Genomic DNA, 19,292 nt, shown 5'->3' with positions numbered 1-19,292 from the left:
GTTGCACTTCCCATCATGCATTTGGGCAGAAGTTAAATGGCTGTGGTATCATTTACTGAAAGCTCATAAAAATCCAGTAGATGGCAATATTTAGTCACAATATACAAAGTCACATTTATCCTTTAAGAATTACAAGTCTTTCTATCCGTGGATCCCTCTCACAGAAAGAATGTTAATAATGTAAATGCCATCTTGAGGATTTATTGTCATAATAAACAAATACAGTACTTATGTACTGTATGTTGAATGTATATATTCGTCCGAGTTTTATTCATTTTTTTCTTAATGCATTGCCAAAATGTATATGATCGGGAAAAATAATCGGGAATGATTGGAATTGAATCGGGAGCAAAAAAAAAGCAGTCGGATCGGGAAATATCGGGATACTCAAACTAAAACGATCGGGATCGGATCGGGAGCAAAAAAACATGATCGGAACAACCCTAATTTTGATATTTGTGACCAAAAACGGACCATTTTCGAGCCAAAAACTTCACATTGACACATCACACATTCATTTATTCCTATTCATGTTACAGTCGATTTACACATTCCTATTTAAACATCCCTTTTTTTTCCCTATTTTTGACCAAAAATGTCAAAAAGTTCCCATTTAATCCAATGGACAAATTCAAAGACAGGGTTCACCTCATTCATAGTTTAACATTTTAACATTTCAACAACTGACACGATTCACATGGTTTTTGACCAAACATTGACCATCAACCCGAATGAATTCCACATGCAATTCCTTCCTAAATTGACAAAAATTGTCTATATGTGGTGCATTTTAATAACAAACTGTTCGAAACAAAACAATAATATTTTCAACAAGAGTTGTTTTCAAACCTCCTCACGTGGACTCAACCCAAAGATTAAAACCCAAATTCCTGCAGCTCAACATGTTTTTCAACGCGTCTGCCAATGGTCTATTTTCTAGTTAGCCACATGGTCATTTGCAGTTCTTTCCCTGTGCTGTAATTCAGCAAGAATGTGCGGTTTGCAAAGACGGCAGGCTGCTTTTCCTTAAAGCTGGTGAAACAACACAATGTTCTCATAGACTGCTCCACCCAGGGCTCCGCGTTGACTTCACCGCTTTTTTTTTTTAAATACTGACTGCTTATAGATGATGCGGTGTCAAGTAAGTGGAAACTCCAAATCTGCCGAGAACTTAAGTGACATCATTTACACAAGTTTAATGGGAAAGCCGCTATCAAAAGCCAGCAGGCAACAGATGTTTACAGCAGCATTTGCACTTAACGTTCAAGACGAGCCGTACTAAAAGCCTCGTGCGGTCACTGAATCACACGTGGATGAGTGCTAGAGCGCTAAATACAAGCAGAACCGGACGCAGTCAGGTGAGTTTGCGGGCGGCCGTAAACAGATGTTGCGAGATTACTCGGCGCTAGCTGCTTTCAGGCACCAAAGTTAAAGACAAATACACGGACGCAAAGTGATAAAACCGAATCGCTCTCACACATAAGTGAGTGCCAAAAACGTGTTAAGAGGCGTTTCAGAATTGACCATTAGGGATGACACAAACAATTATTTTGATAGTCACTGGTTACTTTTGTGATGAGTTGACTGGTGTGATTTAAAAATAATGTCATTCAATTTTTTTTTTTTTTTAAATGACCGAAGACTAAAGTTTTTACTTTTTGTTTTCTATTAAATTAAAAAATAAAAAACTTCAGATTTAAAATATAGTATATTTACTGATTTTCCTTTAAAACTTTTTTTTTAATTAAAATATACATAAAGACCATTAATAGAAAATAGTCAGGTTTTCTTTTAATGTAACAAATAAAAAATAAAAAAGAGAACATTTACTATTGTGATTCTCAAAATTTCATTGTTAAAATCAGATATAAAAATTAATGAAAAATTGTTTTTTCTTTTATGATTTTTAATTAAACATAAAAAAACATATACAGTATATATATATATTTATTTAGTATTAAATAAATAATAATAAATAGTAAATTATTTATTTATTTTATGTAGTATATTTAATTTTTTTAATTTTTATTTTTAATCATATATATATAGATATGCAGCATATATTTTAAAGCAACACTAGGTAACTTTTCAACCTTATTAAATAAAAAAACCTATAAAATATTTTTCATAACATTTGTGCTATGTCGATTGAACACTAGTTGAATGACGCCTCTTTTACATCTTGTATCTCTGTATCGCTTTCACCGCCACTAATTAACTTTGAGGAGTGTGGCAGGAACCCTGCCACGCAAAAAAAAAAAAAAAAACTACAAATATGCTGACTGCTTTATGGCATACGTCACTTCCCCCTTTTCCCCATTCATCATAACGGCGGACGTCGATGCTAACGCTTTCGCGCGAATTCTGCAAAGATGGCAAAACAACAGAGACAAAAAGTTTTGTCTGAGGAGGAAAAAGAAAGGGCGGCCACCAGGATATACAGAATGAACATTGGCCCGGCTTTAACCACACCCCGACCAAACTCGGCCGGGGTTAGCCACACGGTTGCTAACTGTCATATGCTATTGTTTAGCCACAACTGGATTCATTATCTTACTTTTCATCCTTCACACAGCCGCTGGAAACTGCAATGTTATTTAATCCATCTGCAGGTGACCGGGAAATTGATTTTTGATTGATTGATCCATCTGCAGGTGACCATCATGCTTTTACGACACAATGCGGGTGTGTGCTGGCGGTTATGTGAAACGCAGTCTACTTTAAAGCAAAACACTACCGCTTTTGTCCACCGGCATCGCTAAAATCGACTGAAACTGAACAGTTACCAAGTGTTGCTTTAAATACAATTTTAAAAGATGTTTTGTTTTTAACTAAACAAATGAAAACTAAGGTTTTTGGACCGTTTGGCAACATCTCTAGCTGATTATTTAGTGGTCAATCACAGCAGCGCTTTTGACCATTCCCTAAAAAATTCACCGATTAACCCATTTACATGTATTAACTCAATGACTGCCATTGATGGAGGTAGATGTCCAATCCAACTTGACTGGGAGGATGGTAACGATCGAACCATCGCTCATTGCCAGCTCGTTACATTACCGCCAACTTGTGGATTTAACCGTAAAGGAGTTTGTCAGCAAAAAACAGCAAAAAAAAAAAAAAAAAGCACAACTTTCCTGGTCGCACATGTGCAAGTAGATGAAAAAAATACAGGTAGTCCCTGGGTTACGAACGAGTTCCGTTCCTACGCTGGCGACTTAACCCAAATTTCTGCGTAAGTCAGAATACCCCAAGTAATTACGGTATTTAAAAATTCAAAAAGTATTGTATTTTGTTTAATGATGGAGGATACACTGCCCTCTGGTGGCAGCCTTGAGTCGGCTGGACTGTGGCCTTGTATGACCGAGAAGCAGACTCAGATGTCTGAGATGGATAAAGGATAGCTGCACTCTGGCTTGGCCCGCATAAGGCAGTAAGTCGTTTCAGCTAATATATGTTTGTGCATGCATGTGTAATTAAGTTTACAGCTACAGTTTGTGGAGTTACGTGTGAGCGATTTGCTATGAGAATTGTAAATATGGACTTTAGTTAGGCAAATTAGGCTAATTCAATCTACTAAAATTACATATTGACCAGACTAGATGGACATTTGAACACCAAACGTTTAGCGTCAAGTGTTTTATTGTTAAAATGCGTGTCATTTTGAACATAAGTGTACATACTGGTCCTTCTCAAAAATTTAGCATATTGTGATGAAGTTCATTATTTTCTGTAATGTATTGATAGACATTAGACTTTCATATATTTTAGATTCATTACACACAACTCAAGTAGTACAAGCCTTTAACTGTTTTAATATTGATGATTTTTGCAAAAAAAAGTCAAGAAAAACCAAAAATCCCTATCTCAAAAAATTAGCATATCATAAAATGTACTCTAACCTAATCGTCTGAATCAACGAATTAACTCAAAACCCCTGCGAAAGATTCCTGAGGCTTTTAAAAACTCCCAGGCTGGTTCATTACTCAAAACTGCAATCATGGGCAAGACTGCCGACCTGACTGCTGTCCAGAAGGCCATCATTGACACCCTCAAGCAAGAGGCTGAGACACAGAAAGAAATTTCTGAGCGAATAGGCTGTTCCCAGAGTGCTGTATCTAGGCACCTCAGTGGGAAGTCTGTGGGAAGGAAAAAGTGTGGCAGGAAACGCTGCACAACCAGAAGACGTGACCGCACCCTGAGAAAGATTGTGGAGAAGGGCCGAGTCCAGACCTTGGGGGACCTGCAGAAACAGTGGACTGAGTCTGGAGTTGAAACATCCATAGCCACCGTGCACAGGCGTGTGCTGGAAATGGGCTACAGGTGCCGCATTCCCCAGGTCAAGCCACTTTTGAACCTGAAACAGCGGCAGAAGTGCCTGACCTGGGCTACAGGGAAGCAGCACTGGACTGTTGCTCAGTGGTCCAAAGTACTTTTTTTCAGATGAAAGCAAATTTTGCATGTCATTTGGAAATCAAAGTGCCAGAGTTTGGAAGAAGACTGGGGAGAAGGAAATGCTAAAATGACTGAAGTCCAGTGTCAAGTACCCACAGTCAGTGTCAGTGATGGTCTGGGGTGCCATGTCAGCTGCTGGTGTTGGTCTACTGTGTTTTATCAAGGGCAGGGTCAATGCAGCTAGCTATCAGGAGATTTTGGAGCACTTCATGCTTCCATCTGCTGAAAAGCTTTACGGAGATGAAGATTTCATTTTTCAGCACCTCCTCACAGTGCCAAAACCACTGGTAAATGATTTACTGACAATGGCATTACAGTGCTCAATCGGCCTGTCAACTCCTGACCTGAACCCCACAGAGAATCTGTGGGATATTGTGAAGAGGAAGTTGAGAGACACCAGACCCAACACTGTGGATGAGCTTAAGGCCTCTATCGGAGCATCCTGGTCCTGGGCCTCCATAACACCTCAGCAGTGCCACAGGCTGATTTCCTCCATGCCACGACGCATTGAAGCAGTCATTTCTGCCTAAGAATTCCCGACCAAGTATTGAGTGCATAGCTGATATAATTAATTGAAGGTTGACTGTTTTTGCATTAAAAAACACTTTTTTGTATTGGTCGGGTGAAATATGGAATTTTTTTGAGATAGGGATTTTTGGTTTTCCTCTACTTTTTTGCCAAAATCATCAATATTAAAACAATAAAAGGCTTGAACTACTTCAGTTGTGTGTAATGAATCTAAAATATATAAAAGTCTGTTGGTTATCAGTACGTTACAGAAAATAATGAACTTTATCACAAAATGCTATTTTTTTTTAAAAGGACTAGCATGTGTGTTAGTTACAGCTTTACAATTTATCAGAAGCGAAGGAAGTAAAAAGCTTAAAAAAGCACAATTCCGTTTTTGATGTCTGTAAAGCTGAACAACTTCACGTTTAATGAGGACAGAACACATCACAATAATGAAGTAAATTAAAAAATGAGATCCAGTGAGGTACGATAATACCTGTACTCGCAATGGCTCTAATTTTAGTTGCAAAATGCAACCATTTGGTTGCAGTTTGGAGCCCTGACGTTGAATAACCAGCTATGTTACTCTCATCGAAAATCCCGACTGGGTTCCATGTGACACAGTTTATCTGTCTCTTAAGCCGCCGCGCTGAATAATACACCCAATCTCTCAGAATAATGGAGCACGGGTGCCGGGTTATTCTGCTGAAAGGGTTTACAGAACACAGATGGCCATTAACAGAGTGCATTAGCAAAGATTAACTTGCCTGCTAGAATCGCCGCACAGCGACTCTGATCAGGTTAACAACCGTGCTCTGTGGAGGATATTTAGGCTTTAATAAGGCTCGCTAGTTGAGGTTTTACTGCTACGTAGTTGCAAAAATAAATAATCAAATATTCAGTGGCATTTATTACTCTCTGCGTGATTTGCAGTCAGTACTGGACTTGATCAAAATAAGACACTCTCTCATGTTTTTCTCCTGAATATCAATTTTCGCATCCAAATAACTCTACATAAAGTGCCGTGAATTAAGTATAATTTGCAGTTGGTTCTTCAACCCACATAAAATCCTTCATTAACAATATTTTCCTCTGTGAGGGAATGGAAACATCACACATTGGAGTCCAGTACAGACGTTTGGTTGATCATTTTTAGAGATGATACAACAAGAACAGATGTGTGCAATGAGTAATTTGTTGGAAAAAAAAAAACATGTCATAGCTTCAAAAGGGTAATCATTTTTGGACCGTTACAGTAGATGGAACTATTTTAGCACTCGGATTGCTTTTATGCGCTTTGACATCACTGGACAATAGCAATGGACATGTGTTTCTTATCTTGATGTCATTGACCTACTTTCTATCTTTGTAAAGGCAAGGTCTTGAACACAAAGTGATAGAAATATCTCATTCAGAAAAAGGAATATTTAAAATAAATATAGATTTAAAACTAGCTAGGTAGATTTTCAATTTTCTTATTACTTTGAACAAAAATAAATTGAAAACGTCATACGAGGACACAATAGTAGTTGGCTAGCAAGCTACACAAGCTAATACAGTTGAATCCCTTAAGTCAAAGCATTTACTGTAATTTTCGGACTATAAGGCGCATTTGACTATAAGCCGCCACCCACCAGATATGAAACGAAAACAACATTTGTTCATAGATAAGCCACACTGGACTATAAGCCACCGCTGTCCTCATTGTAATATGGGATATTTACACCAAAAGATATTAACCGGTAACTTTTTTTTTTTTTTTTTGACAGCGGCGTCATAAGACTGTCGTATGACCAAATGAATCATGAAGCCTTAAACCAGTGCTTCTCAATTATTTTCTGTTACGCCCCCCCAAGGAAGACGTAAATGTTTCGCGCCCCCCCAACTCTCTGCCGCCACTGTAAATAGTATCATTCGTCTATATTACTATTATAAGTACGCCTCAGCCTAACATTGTGTCCTTTTTTTTCTATTAAAGAAAAAAAGTAACATAGATCAACTTATAATAAAGTATAACTTTTTTAACATTGTGTTGCTTGTAACAGAAAAGACTTAACGCGCATCAATTTGCCTGAAGTTAAAAAAAAAAAAAAAGTCACATCCAAACTGTAAAAATACACTCAAGGTACATTTTTGACCATTTGATACTGAAAAATAAAATGTAATAAAATCAGTAAATAATAACTAATTCAAATTGATTAGAAACATTTACTCTTCAGGACAACATGCCAAAAAATTTGACCGAAAAAAATACAAAACTGAATAGAAGGGGGGAAAAAGGTCTTTGGGCAGAAGGAAAGTTTTTATTTTCGCTGATTCACCACAGTGCTCACTGGTTTACTGATATAACACTGACAAAGCAGGACGATTGTGACAATTGGCTATTCGGCACGTTTTCGCTGAAAAACAATCAAGCGGCTTATCAATGAGATTGAGGTCTAATGTCTTTAAGTGGCGTCTTAACTGATTTGGCTTCTCCGCTATAATCATTTTTAGACTCAGTAAACAGTGGTCTTTCCTCATTTCCCACTATATTAAAAGTCAAAGGCAAACTGCCCGAAAAAAAGCGCATTCTCGGCGGCCGAGGGAGAACCGTAGGTGAGGGCGGTGGTCGTGACGATCCCAAGCCGAAAACGGCACTTCTCGGCCGGACACGTGAGAATCGAAGAAGACAGTGGGTCGCTTCGTGAGTCCAGCTCTGCATGAGTCTCTTCCGTGTGCTCTTGCTTACTTCAAAAATACTGCACGCACTTTGAAAATGAGAGCGCCACTGCCACCCACGGAGTGGATGTGCAAGTACACTTTATTCTAGTAAGGCAAAAAAAAAAAAAAAAAAAAAAAAAAGCATGTTCCCCGAGTTCACTCGCGCCCCCCCTGGCATCGCTCTGCGCCCCCCTGGGGGGGCGCGCCCCACCATTTGAGAAGTACTGCCTTAAACCAATTGGCTGAAGAGCTTCATTGCTTCAAAAAACTTCATTTGGCCAACACTGCTCCCTTGGGGGAGAAGGTCAAACTCTGCTGCCAACACTATTGTCGTCCAACATGCTTCCTAGCATGCATTGGAGCGCTACAGATGTAAATAACAATCAAAATTCAAGTTTTGTGCTAATTATTTCTTCAGTTACAGTTCCAGTGGTTTTGTTAATTGCTAGTAATGGTATTTTGTAACACTTTATTTGACAGTGGCACCATAAGACTGTCATAAGACAATCATAATTATGACATGACACTGTCATGAGCATTAATTAATGCTTATAACAGATGTAATTCAATGTCATTCGGCAAATTGACTCACTTTTGAATGGATGTAAAAGACTGGGAGTTAGTGACATAATTTGCCGGATGACACCTCATGACATCTGTCATAACCATTCCATTAATGAAAATGATAGTGTCATGTCATAATTATGAAGGTTTTATGACAGTCTTATGAAGCCACTGTCAGATAAATGGGTACTTATTAACCCAAATAAACCAACAAGTAAGCCGCACTGGAATATAGGCCGCAGGATTAAAAATCAGGGGGGAAAGTAGTGGCTTAATGTCCGAAAATTAAGGTACTCGATGGAATAAAATTGGTAAAAGTTGTGTTTCTTCTGAAAAGGCAAGAGCTTGAACACAAAAAAACCCCAGCTAAAATTCAGACGAAGGCAGTTTTCAAAACGAAGAATCAAAACTAATATTTATTCGTCAGGAGTAGCTAGCTAGCTGAACTTCTTATGAGGCTACTTTGAACAAAAATTTAATTGAAAATCTAATATAAGAAGACAAGAGTACCTGTCTAGCAAAGCTGCTATTACGCTAATACAGTTGAACCCCTTAAGTCAGGGGTGTCCAAACTTTTTGCAAAGGGGGCCAGATTTGGTGTGGTAAACATGTGGGTGGCCGACCTTGGCTGACGTCCTTTGTGTTGAACAATATATTTAAGCAAATTTTATCGAGCCATTATGTGTGTCACATTTGCTTTATTATTATTTTCTTTACCGGTAATTAATAATTTCCACAATCTCGCAACTAGCCTATGTGGCTAAGCTTTCAACTCTCGGACTCTTGCGAAACACTGCTGCTGTAACATTAAACTAGCTTCAAGTTGCTTCAATTTCTCGCTACGCATCTTCCCTGTAACCTTGTCGTACATGTCAGCGTGTCTTGTTTGGTAAAATCGCCATACATTAAACTCTTTAAAAACAGCGACTGTCTCGTTGCAAATGAGGCAGACACAGTTGTTGAATTTGAATTTATTGTCATTGTCATCAACATCATCATCATCATCAACATTAAAATCAATGTCAATGTCAAAGGAAAGAGAAAAAGAAAGAAGGAAATCATCGCGTATGTTTGTTTATCCAAAGAAGATGAGAATAGACATGACAAAGGAGACGGGAAAAAAGCAGAAGCTTATCGTTGTTGCGTATTTTAGTGAAGAAATAGTCCAATTTCCACCTATCCTTGAAGCTTCGGCCGTCACAGTCAACTTTCTTTTTTTTGTTGATTGTTGCCATTTTAGAAAATTGGGAGTAAAAGGTCACACGGGGTAATGTTGCATAGAGTAATGTTGTTTTTTAGTAGGTAAATGAGGAGCAGCATTTAGTGTGTAAGCCACCTCATATGCTGGTAGCAGTACTGCTGACCAATCTATCAAGTCTGTATGCGGGCCAGACGTTATTGATTTTATGACAGAGGCTGGGAGCCGGATGAAATTTGACCACGGGCCGCATTTGGCCCCCGGGCCGGACTTTGGACATGTCTGCCTTAAGTCAACGTATTTACTTGAAGCAATAAAATTGGTAAAAAGTTGGGTTTCTTTTGGAAAGGCAAGACCTTGATCAAAAACAACCCAGCTCAAATTCAGACAGAGGAATTTTTCAAAACGCAGAATCAAAACTAATATTTTACCGTCAGGCTAGCTAGCTGATTTTCTTATTAGGCTACTTTGAACAAAAGTAATTTAAAAATCTTAATATAAGAAGACAAGAGTAGCTAGCTAGCAAGCTACACAAGCTAATACAGTTGAACCCCTTAAGTCAAAGCATTTACTTGAAGCAATAAAATTTGTTAAAAAAAAAAAAAAAAAAAAATTGGGTTTCTTCTGGAAAGGCAAGATCTTGAACACAAAAAACCCCAGCTCAAATTCAAGACAAAGGAATTTTTCAAAACGCAGAATCAAAACTAATATTTAACTGTCAGACTAGCTAGCTAGCTAGCTGATTTTCTTATTAGGCTACTTTGAACAAAAGTAAATTAAAAATCGAATATAAGACAAGAGTAGCTAGCTAACAAGCTACACAAGCTAATACAGTTGAACCCCTTAAGTCAAAGCATTTACTTGAAGCAATAAAATTTGTAAAAAAAAAAAAAAAAAAAAAAAAAAGGGTTTCTTCTGGAAAGGCAAGATCATGAACACAAAAAAACCCAACTCAAATTCAAGACAAAGGAATTTTTCAAAACGCAGAATCAAAACTAACATTTAACTGTCAGACTAGCTAGCTAGCTAGCTGATTTTCTTATTAGGCAACTTTGAACAAAAGTAAATAAAAAATCGAATATAAGACAAGAGTAGCTAGCTAGCAAGCTACACTAGCTAATACAGTTGAACCTATAACGTCATAGCAATTATTTAGCGTAATCAAAGTAGTAAAGTTTTTTTTTTTTTCGCACCCACTGTCAAGTTAGACATTTCTCACACCTCGCGCCCCAGACAGGCAGTCAAATCGTGAACACCAAAAGGTAGACAGACATCACACTTATCACCCCCTCACCCGCCACTAACTTCTCCTCAATCACAAACTCACCTTCCCTAAAGTGACTGCAGGCTGTAAAATCACACTGAAAGGGGAAAAAAAACAGAAACTTGACACAAGGGTTTTCCCCAAGTTTCTTTTTGTCACAACACCTTCTGCTAGCATGTTGCTGGGGAGAAAAAGTCACCAATTCATCATTTTGGAGTACGTTTGCTGCCATTGATAGCGATAGACTTCCAATCCAATTGAATTGGGAATTCTGTCAGTAACCAACACAAATCTGTTAAAATTATTATGGAGATTGGGAAAATACAACATTAGTCAAGCAGAGATTTAACCATTTTTGAGTCATACCTTTCCCCCTCTGTGCTAAAGTACAGTCCTCTTTCCAGTTTTTAAAAAGGGGGGGACCGAATCGGAAACTAACCCCTCTCCACAGAAATGCATACGTCCAGCAGATGTTGGCAAACGCAGAAAAAACATGAACGAGGCGGAAAAAATGACACAAGCTAGCTTGTAGCGCTTTACAATCAAAGACACAGAATCACATGTCAGTGTAAGTCAAACTGAACAACACATTAAAGAAACAGTTTGACTGATTTTTTTTCTGCTCAAGTGACAAAACTGAAGTTAGCTTTTTGGACTTTGAACTTCTCTCAAATCCATTGAAGGTTGCATAACGCCCCACAGGCTAGCGTTAGCGAACGCACCCCCCGAAGAGTCGGTCGCGGGCAAGTAGCTTGCAACCCACGTGTCGGCCTTGTTTTTATTCGAAAGAAACAAAAAGAGCGGGAAGAAAGCCGATGCGTTTAACGGGGTCGACGGGGGGCGCCCGCAATTCCGCGTCTTGGGTTTGATGAGTTCTCAGTTAATGCAAAATAAAAGAAGGTCATAAAAAATACAAGAGGAGAGGCAGCAGTCGCAGTGCAGCATCTGGCCGTTTTTGCTACGTCACGCTTCCATTTCAATCCTCCATTTGTGTAACAGACTTTTTGCAGCGGGGTCGTCTAGCATGGCGCTTTTTTATCGTGCAGGCAGAACAATAAAGGAAGTTCAAGTAACAACGATTGACATCCAATTCATTGAAACTGGGAGAAGTCGTTCATGTCCGAGTGCCATTGACAACAGTAGACGTCCAAACGCTGTTCATTCGCCCCCTCCCAGTCATAACGAATTGGACGTCTAGCGTCGTCAATGGCAGTCGATGATTTAAAATTGCCTGAATTATCGTAATTTTAGCTTGTCAACAGTAAATCATGACGGATTTTCTTTAGACAGATTATGCTGGTTTTGAATCAAAATACGATTTGCAAAGATCTGCTTTTACTTTGGAAAACAATTATCAATAATTGCCAATTTTCTGATATGACAAGTTTTTTATATCTCAATTTATTTTTGCGCATTTCTTGCAAAATCAATTTGAAATAATGCCTTCGTTTTCAATATTGGGCTGCAAATGTATATTTCTAAATGTTTATTTATTTAATTGTTATTACACATTTATTTTATCATTTCACTGTGTGTTTTTTTAAATATCATAATATTAGGAGATATTGTTTAATGATTGAGGAACATGTGAAACAAACGGTTAAATCTGAATCAAGGAACATGTAAAACAAACGGTTAAATCCGAAACATCATTTAATCTAAAATTTAACCATAAATTCAATTGCCTGTTTTAAAGGCCCTCTGTGATTTTTTTCCTTCCTCCCAATAGTTTAGAAATAAATGAACAATTTATAGAAAATGGTTTTATTCAGAATCATTGATTAATTGGAGAAAAAAATGACGGCTAAAATAATTGATTAGGGCTGCAGCTATCGTTTTTTTTTAGTAGTTGATTAATCAATGAACTAGTTCGAATAATCAAGTCATTGGATAAGGAACATAAAAAATTAAAATACCCGAGCTGAGCCTCAAACTGTATAAAAATAAAATCGTTTTTTTTAGTAGTTGATTAATCAATGAACTAGTTCGAATAATCAAGTCATTGGATAAGGAACATAAAAAATTAAAATACCCGAGCTGAGCCTCAAACTGTATAAGAATAAATAAATAAATAAATGAGGATCTAAGTACAACAAGAGAACAATTGGTTAACTTACATAGCAAAAGTCCGCAAGCTTAAAAGCTGCAAAATGCTAATGGTTTTCTGTTTTTTTACAGTGGTCTTAACTAACGGTTCAAACACATATTCCCACAAAAAAACGGTTATAAATACTTATAAACTAAATTACGAATGCATTAAAAAAAAAAAAACGAGCTCAAACAAAAACATATCTTATGTTGGTCTTAACAGGGAGCCGCTGGATTCAGCCATGTTAGATGAGTTATGTCATATTTGTTGTTGCCACAAGAGGGCAGTGTATCCACTCAAATCGATACTTTAAAAACAAACCATTACAACACCACCCTAATTAACGAATCCTCAAACCAGCAAAATTTGATTGGAGGCTTTATTCTAATCGAAATTAATTGTTACAGCACTACTTTTTATACATATTTTTTGGTTCTGAATCCTCGATTAATCGGAAAAAAATCAACAGATCAATCAATTACAAAAAAATATATTAGTTGCAAGCGTATTCTTGGAACCCTGTGACAACAAAACACGTGCAGATTGATGAAACAAAAACAGGAGATCAGGCGTTATAACAATAAATTGAAGCAATATTGCTGTTTATTTGTTCCGAATGCATCCTGAAAAAGTAAATGGCGTGTGAAGGCATATTTCATGCAAAGGGTCAGTGCAGGGCTCATTTCATCCCACCAAATCAGCAGACAAAACTATCACTTAGACCAGAAAATGAAGCTTGAACAGTCATGTGGGGCTCACATAATACAACACAATACAGAGCAGGCACCTTTCCACTCGCCTTTCAAATTTCTAAATGAGGTCTTCTTTGCCTTTTAGACGATTTTAGACAAACTAGCCGCTGAGAGAACTTTCACCTTCAGACTGTGTTCAACTCATGACTGCCACGGTCTTAAAACCCTTCTAGTCCAAGCAACAAAACCAGATTATTCTACCCTAAATCCATGATTTTACACAATGTCTGAATCAATTAACTCATTGGCTGCCATTGACGCGGCTAGACGGCGTTAACCACTAAAATAAGATCTTATCTGCCTGAAATAACAAAGAATTCAGTTTAGACTGACTAGTATCGGCAATAGCGTCCCCCTGATTTGCTAATTAAAACTCTAACAGATGAGCCTAAAGCGTATTATCGTATTATCGCACACTCGTCGACAGTCCAGCCAAATGAGAATCGATGTCATGCGTCAAGTGGCAACGGGGCCTTTTGGGGACACGGATAAAGAGGAAACCGATATTGATCGGGTTAAAGTGCGTGTGATTTATCTGCGAGATGCCTTGTTGGATGTAAAGTTCAGGAAAAACAATTCGGGCTGCCACGATTAATCGACAAATCAATTATCTAATGGATTGACTATTTTGATTAGGGATGTCTGAGTCACCTGATTTTGAGAATCTGCCAATACTGAATATTCAGTATTACTGATACCGAAAAAAAAACAACCAAAAAAAAAAAAAAAAAAAACGTATTTTTTAAAAAATGAATTCACCCGATTCCAAGCCTCTGAAAAATGGCACGGTCTTCCCGATTTCTGATCATGTGATCAGCTCGGGGACATCCCTAATTTTGATACTATCATTTTGAAATCATATTTTGAATCATAGATAGTGCTGCAACGATTAATCGATTAACTCGAGTAATTAGATTAGAACAAAAAAAATCAAATTGAATTTTGCTGTTTCGAGCATTCGAAAGTGGCGCTGTAATGATTTGTTTTGAAAGTGTTTGCATTTAGTTTTATTGATTTGGGTGGATACACTGCCCTCTAGTGGCAACAGTGAATATGACATACCTCATTTCATATGAATCCAGCTGCTCCCTGTTAAGACTAACATAAGCTAAGTTTTTCTTTTTTAAGTTTTTTTTTTTTTTTATGTATTTGTAAATTAATTTATATTCAATATATTTAGCTGTTTTTTGTGGGAATATGTGTTTGAACCATTTGTTCAGAGCAGTGTCTAAAAAAAAAAGTTAGCATTTTATAGCATTTAAGCTATCGGACTTTTGCTACGCAAGTTAGCCAATTGTTCTCTTCTTGTACTGATATCCTCATTTATTTTTATTTTTTTTATACCGTTTGAGGCTCAGCTCAGGTATTTTAATTTTTATGTTCCTTTTCATATTACTCGATTATTTGAACTAACTAGTTCATTGATCAATCGACTACTAAAATATTCGATAGCTGCAGCCCTAATCATAAATATTCAAAATTTTTCTTCAGCTGTTTATTTTTAAAATTCTAATTAAGAAAAGGGTAAACAGCAAATCATTTTATTATTTTATTTTATTATTGTATTTTTATTTATCTATTTTTTAAATGGGATAACAACTATTCTCCTTTTTAATAGATTTTAAAATGGTATTATTATTCTTTATATATATATATATATATATATATATATATTTTTTTTTAAATATAAATGTAAAAAATACCACTAACAGAAATATATATAATACATATTTTATTTTATTTTATTTTTTTTATTACCCCCCCCAAAAATGGAATTAAATAATAATAATGTAAATAAAATCAAATTGCTATGATTCATATATCCAGTGTGATTTTTGAAAAGCTGTGGTACCCAACGGGTGTGACAGGGTTAAGTAAAAAAATAAAATAAAATAATAATAATAATAATAATAATGATAATAATGATATTCTGATTTATGTTGTACTTTTATTTATTTTTGCATTTTTTTAATTAAAAAAAACATAAAATGGAAAACAGCTATCTATATTAGTTTTTAAAATTGTATTTCTATTACAAAAAATAATAATAATAATAATAAATTAAAAACTGATTTCTGTAGTCCTGAATAACAGTAGATGATTATCTTTGTACTTAATCAAAATGGGATACAACTTACTTGCCAATTACTACCAAATGTCTCCTTTTTATTTGGAAAGCAATAAGAGTTACACAGTTATATAATATTCATAGTCCAACTGTCCCCAGCGTATAGTTTTCGGTTCTCAAGCACATTTACAGCTAAACCGTAAATCATAGAGTAATAAAACAGTAAATAACACATCATTTATATCTGAACCGATTGTCAACTCAACACAAAAATTATTGTTTTCTAACCAGCTATCAAAATACTAATAAGTGGCTACCCATGTCTCCACTTGCATGAAATCCAATACCCTATGCATGCAGTATCACAATAGCATTAAAATGAGACTGTACACGAGGTCAAAAGAGTACAGTACACACTGTCGAACGGAACCATGTAAAAACATACAATTAAGTGTCTCATGTGGCTAATTGGACCAGTAGTTCTGACACAAGACTGGGCAGTGTGCCAAGTAGCAAGTCACAATCCACGGGGGAACAACAGGGGCACATAATGCTGCCAAAATCTCGCACTGCAACCAGCAGGCTAATTTGACACATGGGGTTAAGTCATACCCAGCCATTGACGGTGATAGACGTCCAATAGTCAAAATGGATTGGACGTCTATTTCAGTCAGTGGCAGCTAATATTAAAAGAAATTATATTCCCAGGGAATGATAACAACATTGACAGTCCCCCCCCCCCCCCCCGTTTTTTTTTCATTACAAATGAATACAATTAAACAACACATTCATAAATGAAAATATTTTGTTTTCTTTTTTCAATTTTACAAACTTAAAAAAAAACTGGACCCTTCAAGAGTGTCTCTAAACAATTCATCAAAATAGTTGATTAATTTGATTATCACTGAGTTGTCAATCACAGCAGTCCTTTTAACTATTTCCTAAATATATCACTGATTGCCATTGACGGCGAGAGACGTCCATTCCAATTTGACTTAATTCGATCACTGTCAACAATCTTACCCAAATGGATCGGACGCCCATCGCAGTAAATTGCAGTTAATATCAAAAGCAATTACGTTCCCTAGTAACGAATCTTATTAGAACTCCTGCTACCAATTTATTTGTTTGTCGTCAAAGGTTATTAAATTGCCTTTTGATCTTATTACATTAAAAATCAGTAGAAAAATAGATTAAATTCGATTAATTATGGTCTCTGACGTCACATTCCCAATTGCAAGGGGCGCCTTGGTTTTTCCAACTTGACACGTGACTGCATTTAAGCGCTTTAGAAGCGTTTTTTGGTCTATTTACTGAAAAAAAAAATCAAATTAATGAACGCATAGACATTATTTTTTACTTAAAACAGTGTTTTGCATGTTAAGAAAATATATAATGAGTGTCTTAAATTGCATTCTCACCCTGAAATATGAACTACAAACACCTCTAAGAGCAAACTTACCCTTTCCCCGGAGAGGTAGAGTGCCAAACCGAGAGTGAAGATCAAAAAATTCCTCATAATTCCGTATTTTTGGTAGGGTTTCTTTTCACCTCCGGCTCCCCAAACTCCTGTCGCTTCTCCCGTGGGACCCCAACCACCGGATACGTGTTGCGTTTTTTAAATCCCCCTTTACTCCGTCGCAAAAAAAAGCACTCGTTGACTTTGCTTCTTTCTGCCTAAACTTGGTCGATTTGACGGATAAATGTAGGAATAAAGCAGGGATTAATTGCAAAGTCCTCCTGCTCGGTAAAATCCGCACGAGATACTGCTCGCTCGCTCTTTTGCTCCTCTCTCTCTCTCGCTTGCTCCCTCTCTCGTTTTCTCTTACGTGCGTTTACGACTAAAGTAACGGATTTACGGCACTGGCAAAAGGTTTCTTCTGTTTACAAAAAAAAAAACAAGAAAAATAGCTTGATTTATCGCACATTTTCACTTACAAATAAGTTTACAATATTCGCGTTAATTTTTAAGGTTTACTTAAAAGTACTTATTAGTTGTATCTACTCAAAAAGCGAGCAAAACCATTGAGCCGTAATTCTTCTACAATGCCTCCCTCTGCTGGTGGATGTAAGAGGTACAACGAAAATTGACGTCAAATGCTCTCGTAGCCCACTTTTAATCATTTTAATAAATTTTAATAATTGGCTACCATTGACGGCAATAACATTCAATTCATTCCCAACTATTTACTTAATCATTTTTTGACATGTTGTATCGATAAGATGACAAAATTACCAATTCTATTATGGGCAAAGAATAGAAAGTGATCAGTTTTTCACGGTTAACAGGGACCAGAACCCACCGCGATAACTGGACAAAACCGCGAACATAGACTTCATAATGATATTGACGGAACACGGGGCCGATTAACAGGGGGCCTGCATTGGTGGCGTGGCCGTCAAAGCTGACCGAGTGGAATCACAGACAAAGAGCTCTTTTTTCGTTTAAAATGCTTGTGAATAAATGCTTAACTCCCTGGATTCTTTATAGATATGGACGCAAAACAGTCTCTATTCTTGGTTAAAAGCAAAAAAAAAAAAAAACGTGCGGTTTGTATTTATTTTACGTAAATATATCGAAGTACGGCGGCACGGTGGCTGAGTGGTTAGCACGTCTGCCTCACAGTTCTGAGATCAAGGGTTCAATCCCGGGCTTCGGCCTTCCTGTGTGGAGTTTGCATGTTCTCCCCGTGCCTGCGTGGGTTTCCTCCGGGAACTCCGGTTTCCTCCCACATCCCAAAAACATGCATGGTAGGCTGATTGAACACTCTAAATTGTCCATAGGTGTGAGTGTGTGCGTGAATGGTTGTGTGTCTCCTTGTGCCCTGCGATTGGCTGGCAACCAATTCAGGGTGTCCCCTGCCTACTGCCCGAAGTTAGCTGGGATAGGCTCCAGCACCTCCGCGACCCTCGTGAGGAATAAGCGGCATGGAAAATGAATGAATGAATATCGAAGTACGATGCTAGTCTGTTAGTCAATGTGGGGGCCGCCCACAGGCAGAGTTTCACTTTTGGGCAACATGTTGATGACCCCAAAATGCAGTGTCAGCAATAAAATTAGCTAACAATAATATTTATGATACTAGGTTGAAAATGAGCGTTTTTTTGTTTCCCATCATTCTTGAGGGGAATTCTAAATCAGGCTGGTTAGGACAACTATACTCGCCAAGATTGTGATCCATTGAATATAGTACACCCGTCGGTGTTGTGCCAATGTGGTTACCCTATTCAAAAATTGTATCCCCTGGGCGAAGCCATGTGGAGGTAGATTTGTGTCTTCATTATTCGTTCAAAAAATGTGCTTGAATGAAACTTTGAAACTCAAAAGACTGCATTTGAAAGCTTTTTTTTGTTTGTTTTTTGATTGAAGTCTTTATTATTTTAATTTAAGCAACTTTTTTGATTGAAGTAATTTTTTGCGTTTGGACCACATTTTGGCTAGGACATTTGTGTCTTTGTATTCAATCAAAAAATAAGTTGCTTCAAACAAAAAACGTATATTTCCAAACGAAAAATCATTTCGATCAAAAAAAATTTTCAATCATAGAAAATAAGTTTTTGAATGCGAAAAAATATTTTTAGACTCAATATTTGCATTTGAACACTTAATTTTTAATTTAAAAAAGTTTGATTTTAACAATCCTTCTTGTGTTTGGGCCATATTATGGGGTAGGACATTTGTGTCTAAA

At 36.9% G+C, this 19,292-nt stretch overlaps 1 protein-coding gene across 1 annotated transcript in view; it reads right to left on the bottom strand.

Moving 5' to 3' along the window:
- Positions 1–17,402, bottom strand: part of sdc2 (syndecan 2) — a 66,570-nt gene extending 49,168 nt beyond the window's left edge. Inside the window, exon 1 of the mRNA XM_057827541.1 lies at positions 17,066–17,402. Within this exon, the coding sequence (XP_057683524.1) occupies positions 17,066–17,122 (57 nt within the window). The 5' untranslated portion in view covers positions 17,123–17,402. The remainder of the gene's footprint in view (positions 1–17,065) is intronic.
- Positions 17,403–19,292: the final 1,890 nt, after the last annotated feature.

The sequence above is a fragment of the Corythoichthys intestinalis genome, chromosome 22 (genome assembly GCF_030265065.1).
Source record: "Corythoichthys intestinalis isolate RoL2023-P3 chromosome 22, ASM3026506v1, whole genome shotgun sequence".
Lineage (NCBI taxonomy): Eukaryota > Metazoa > Chordata > Actinopteri > Syngnathiformes > Syngnathidae > Corythoichthys > Corythoichthys intestinalis.
This window is presented reverse-complemented; position numbering and strand designations above follow the sequence as displayed.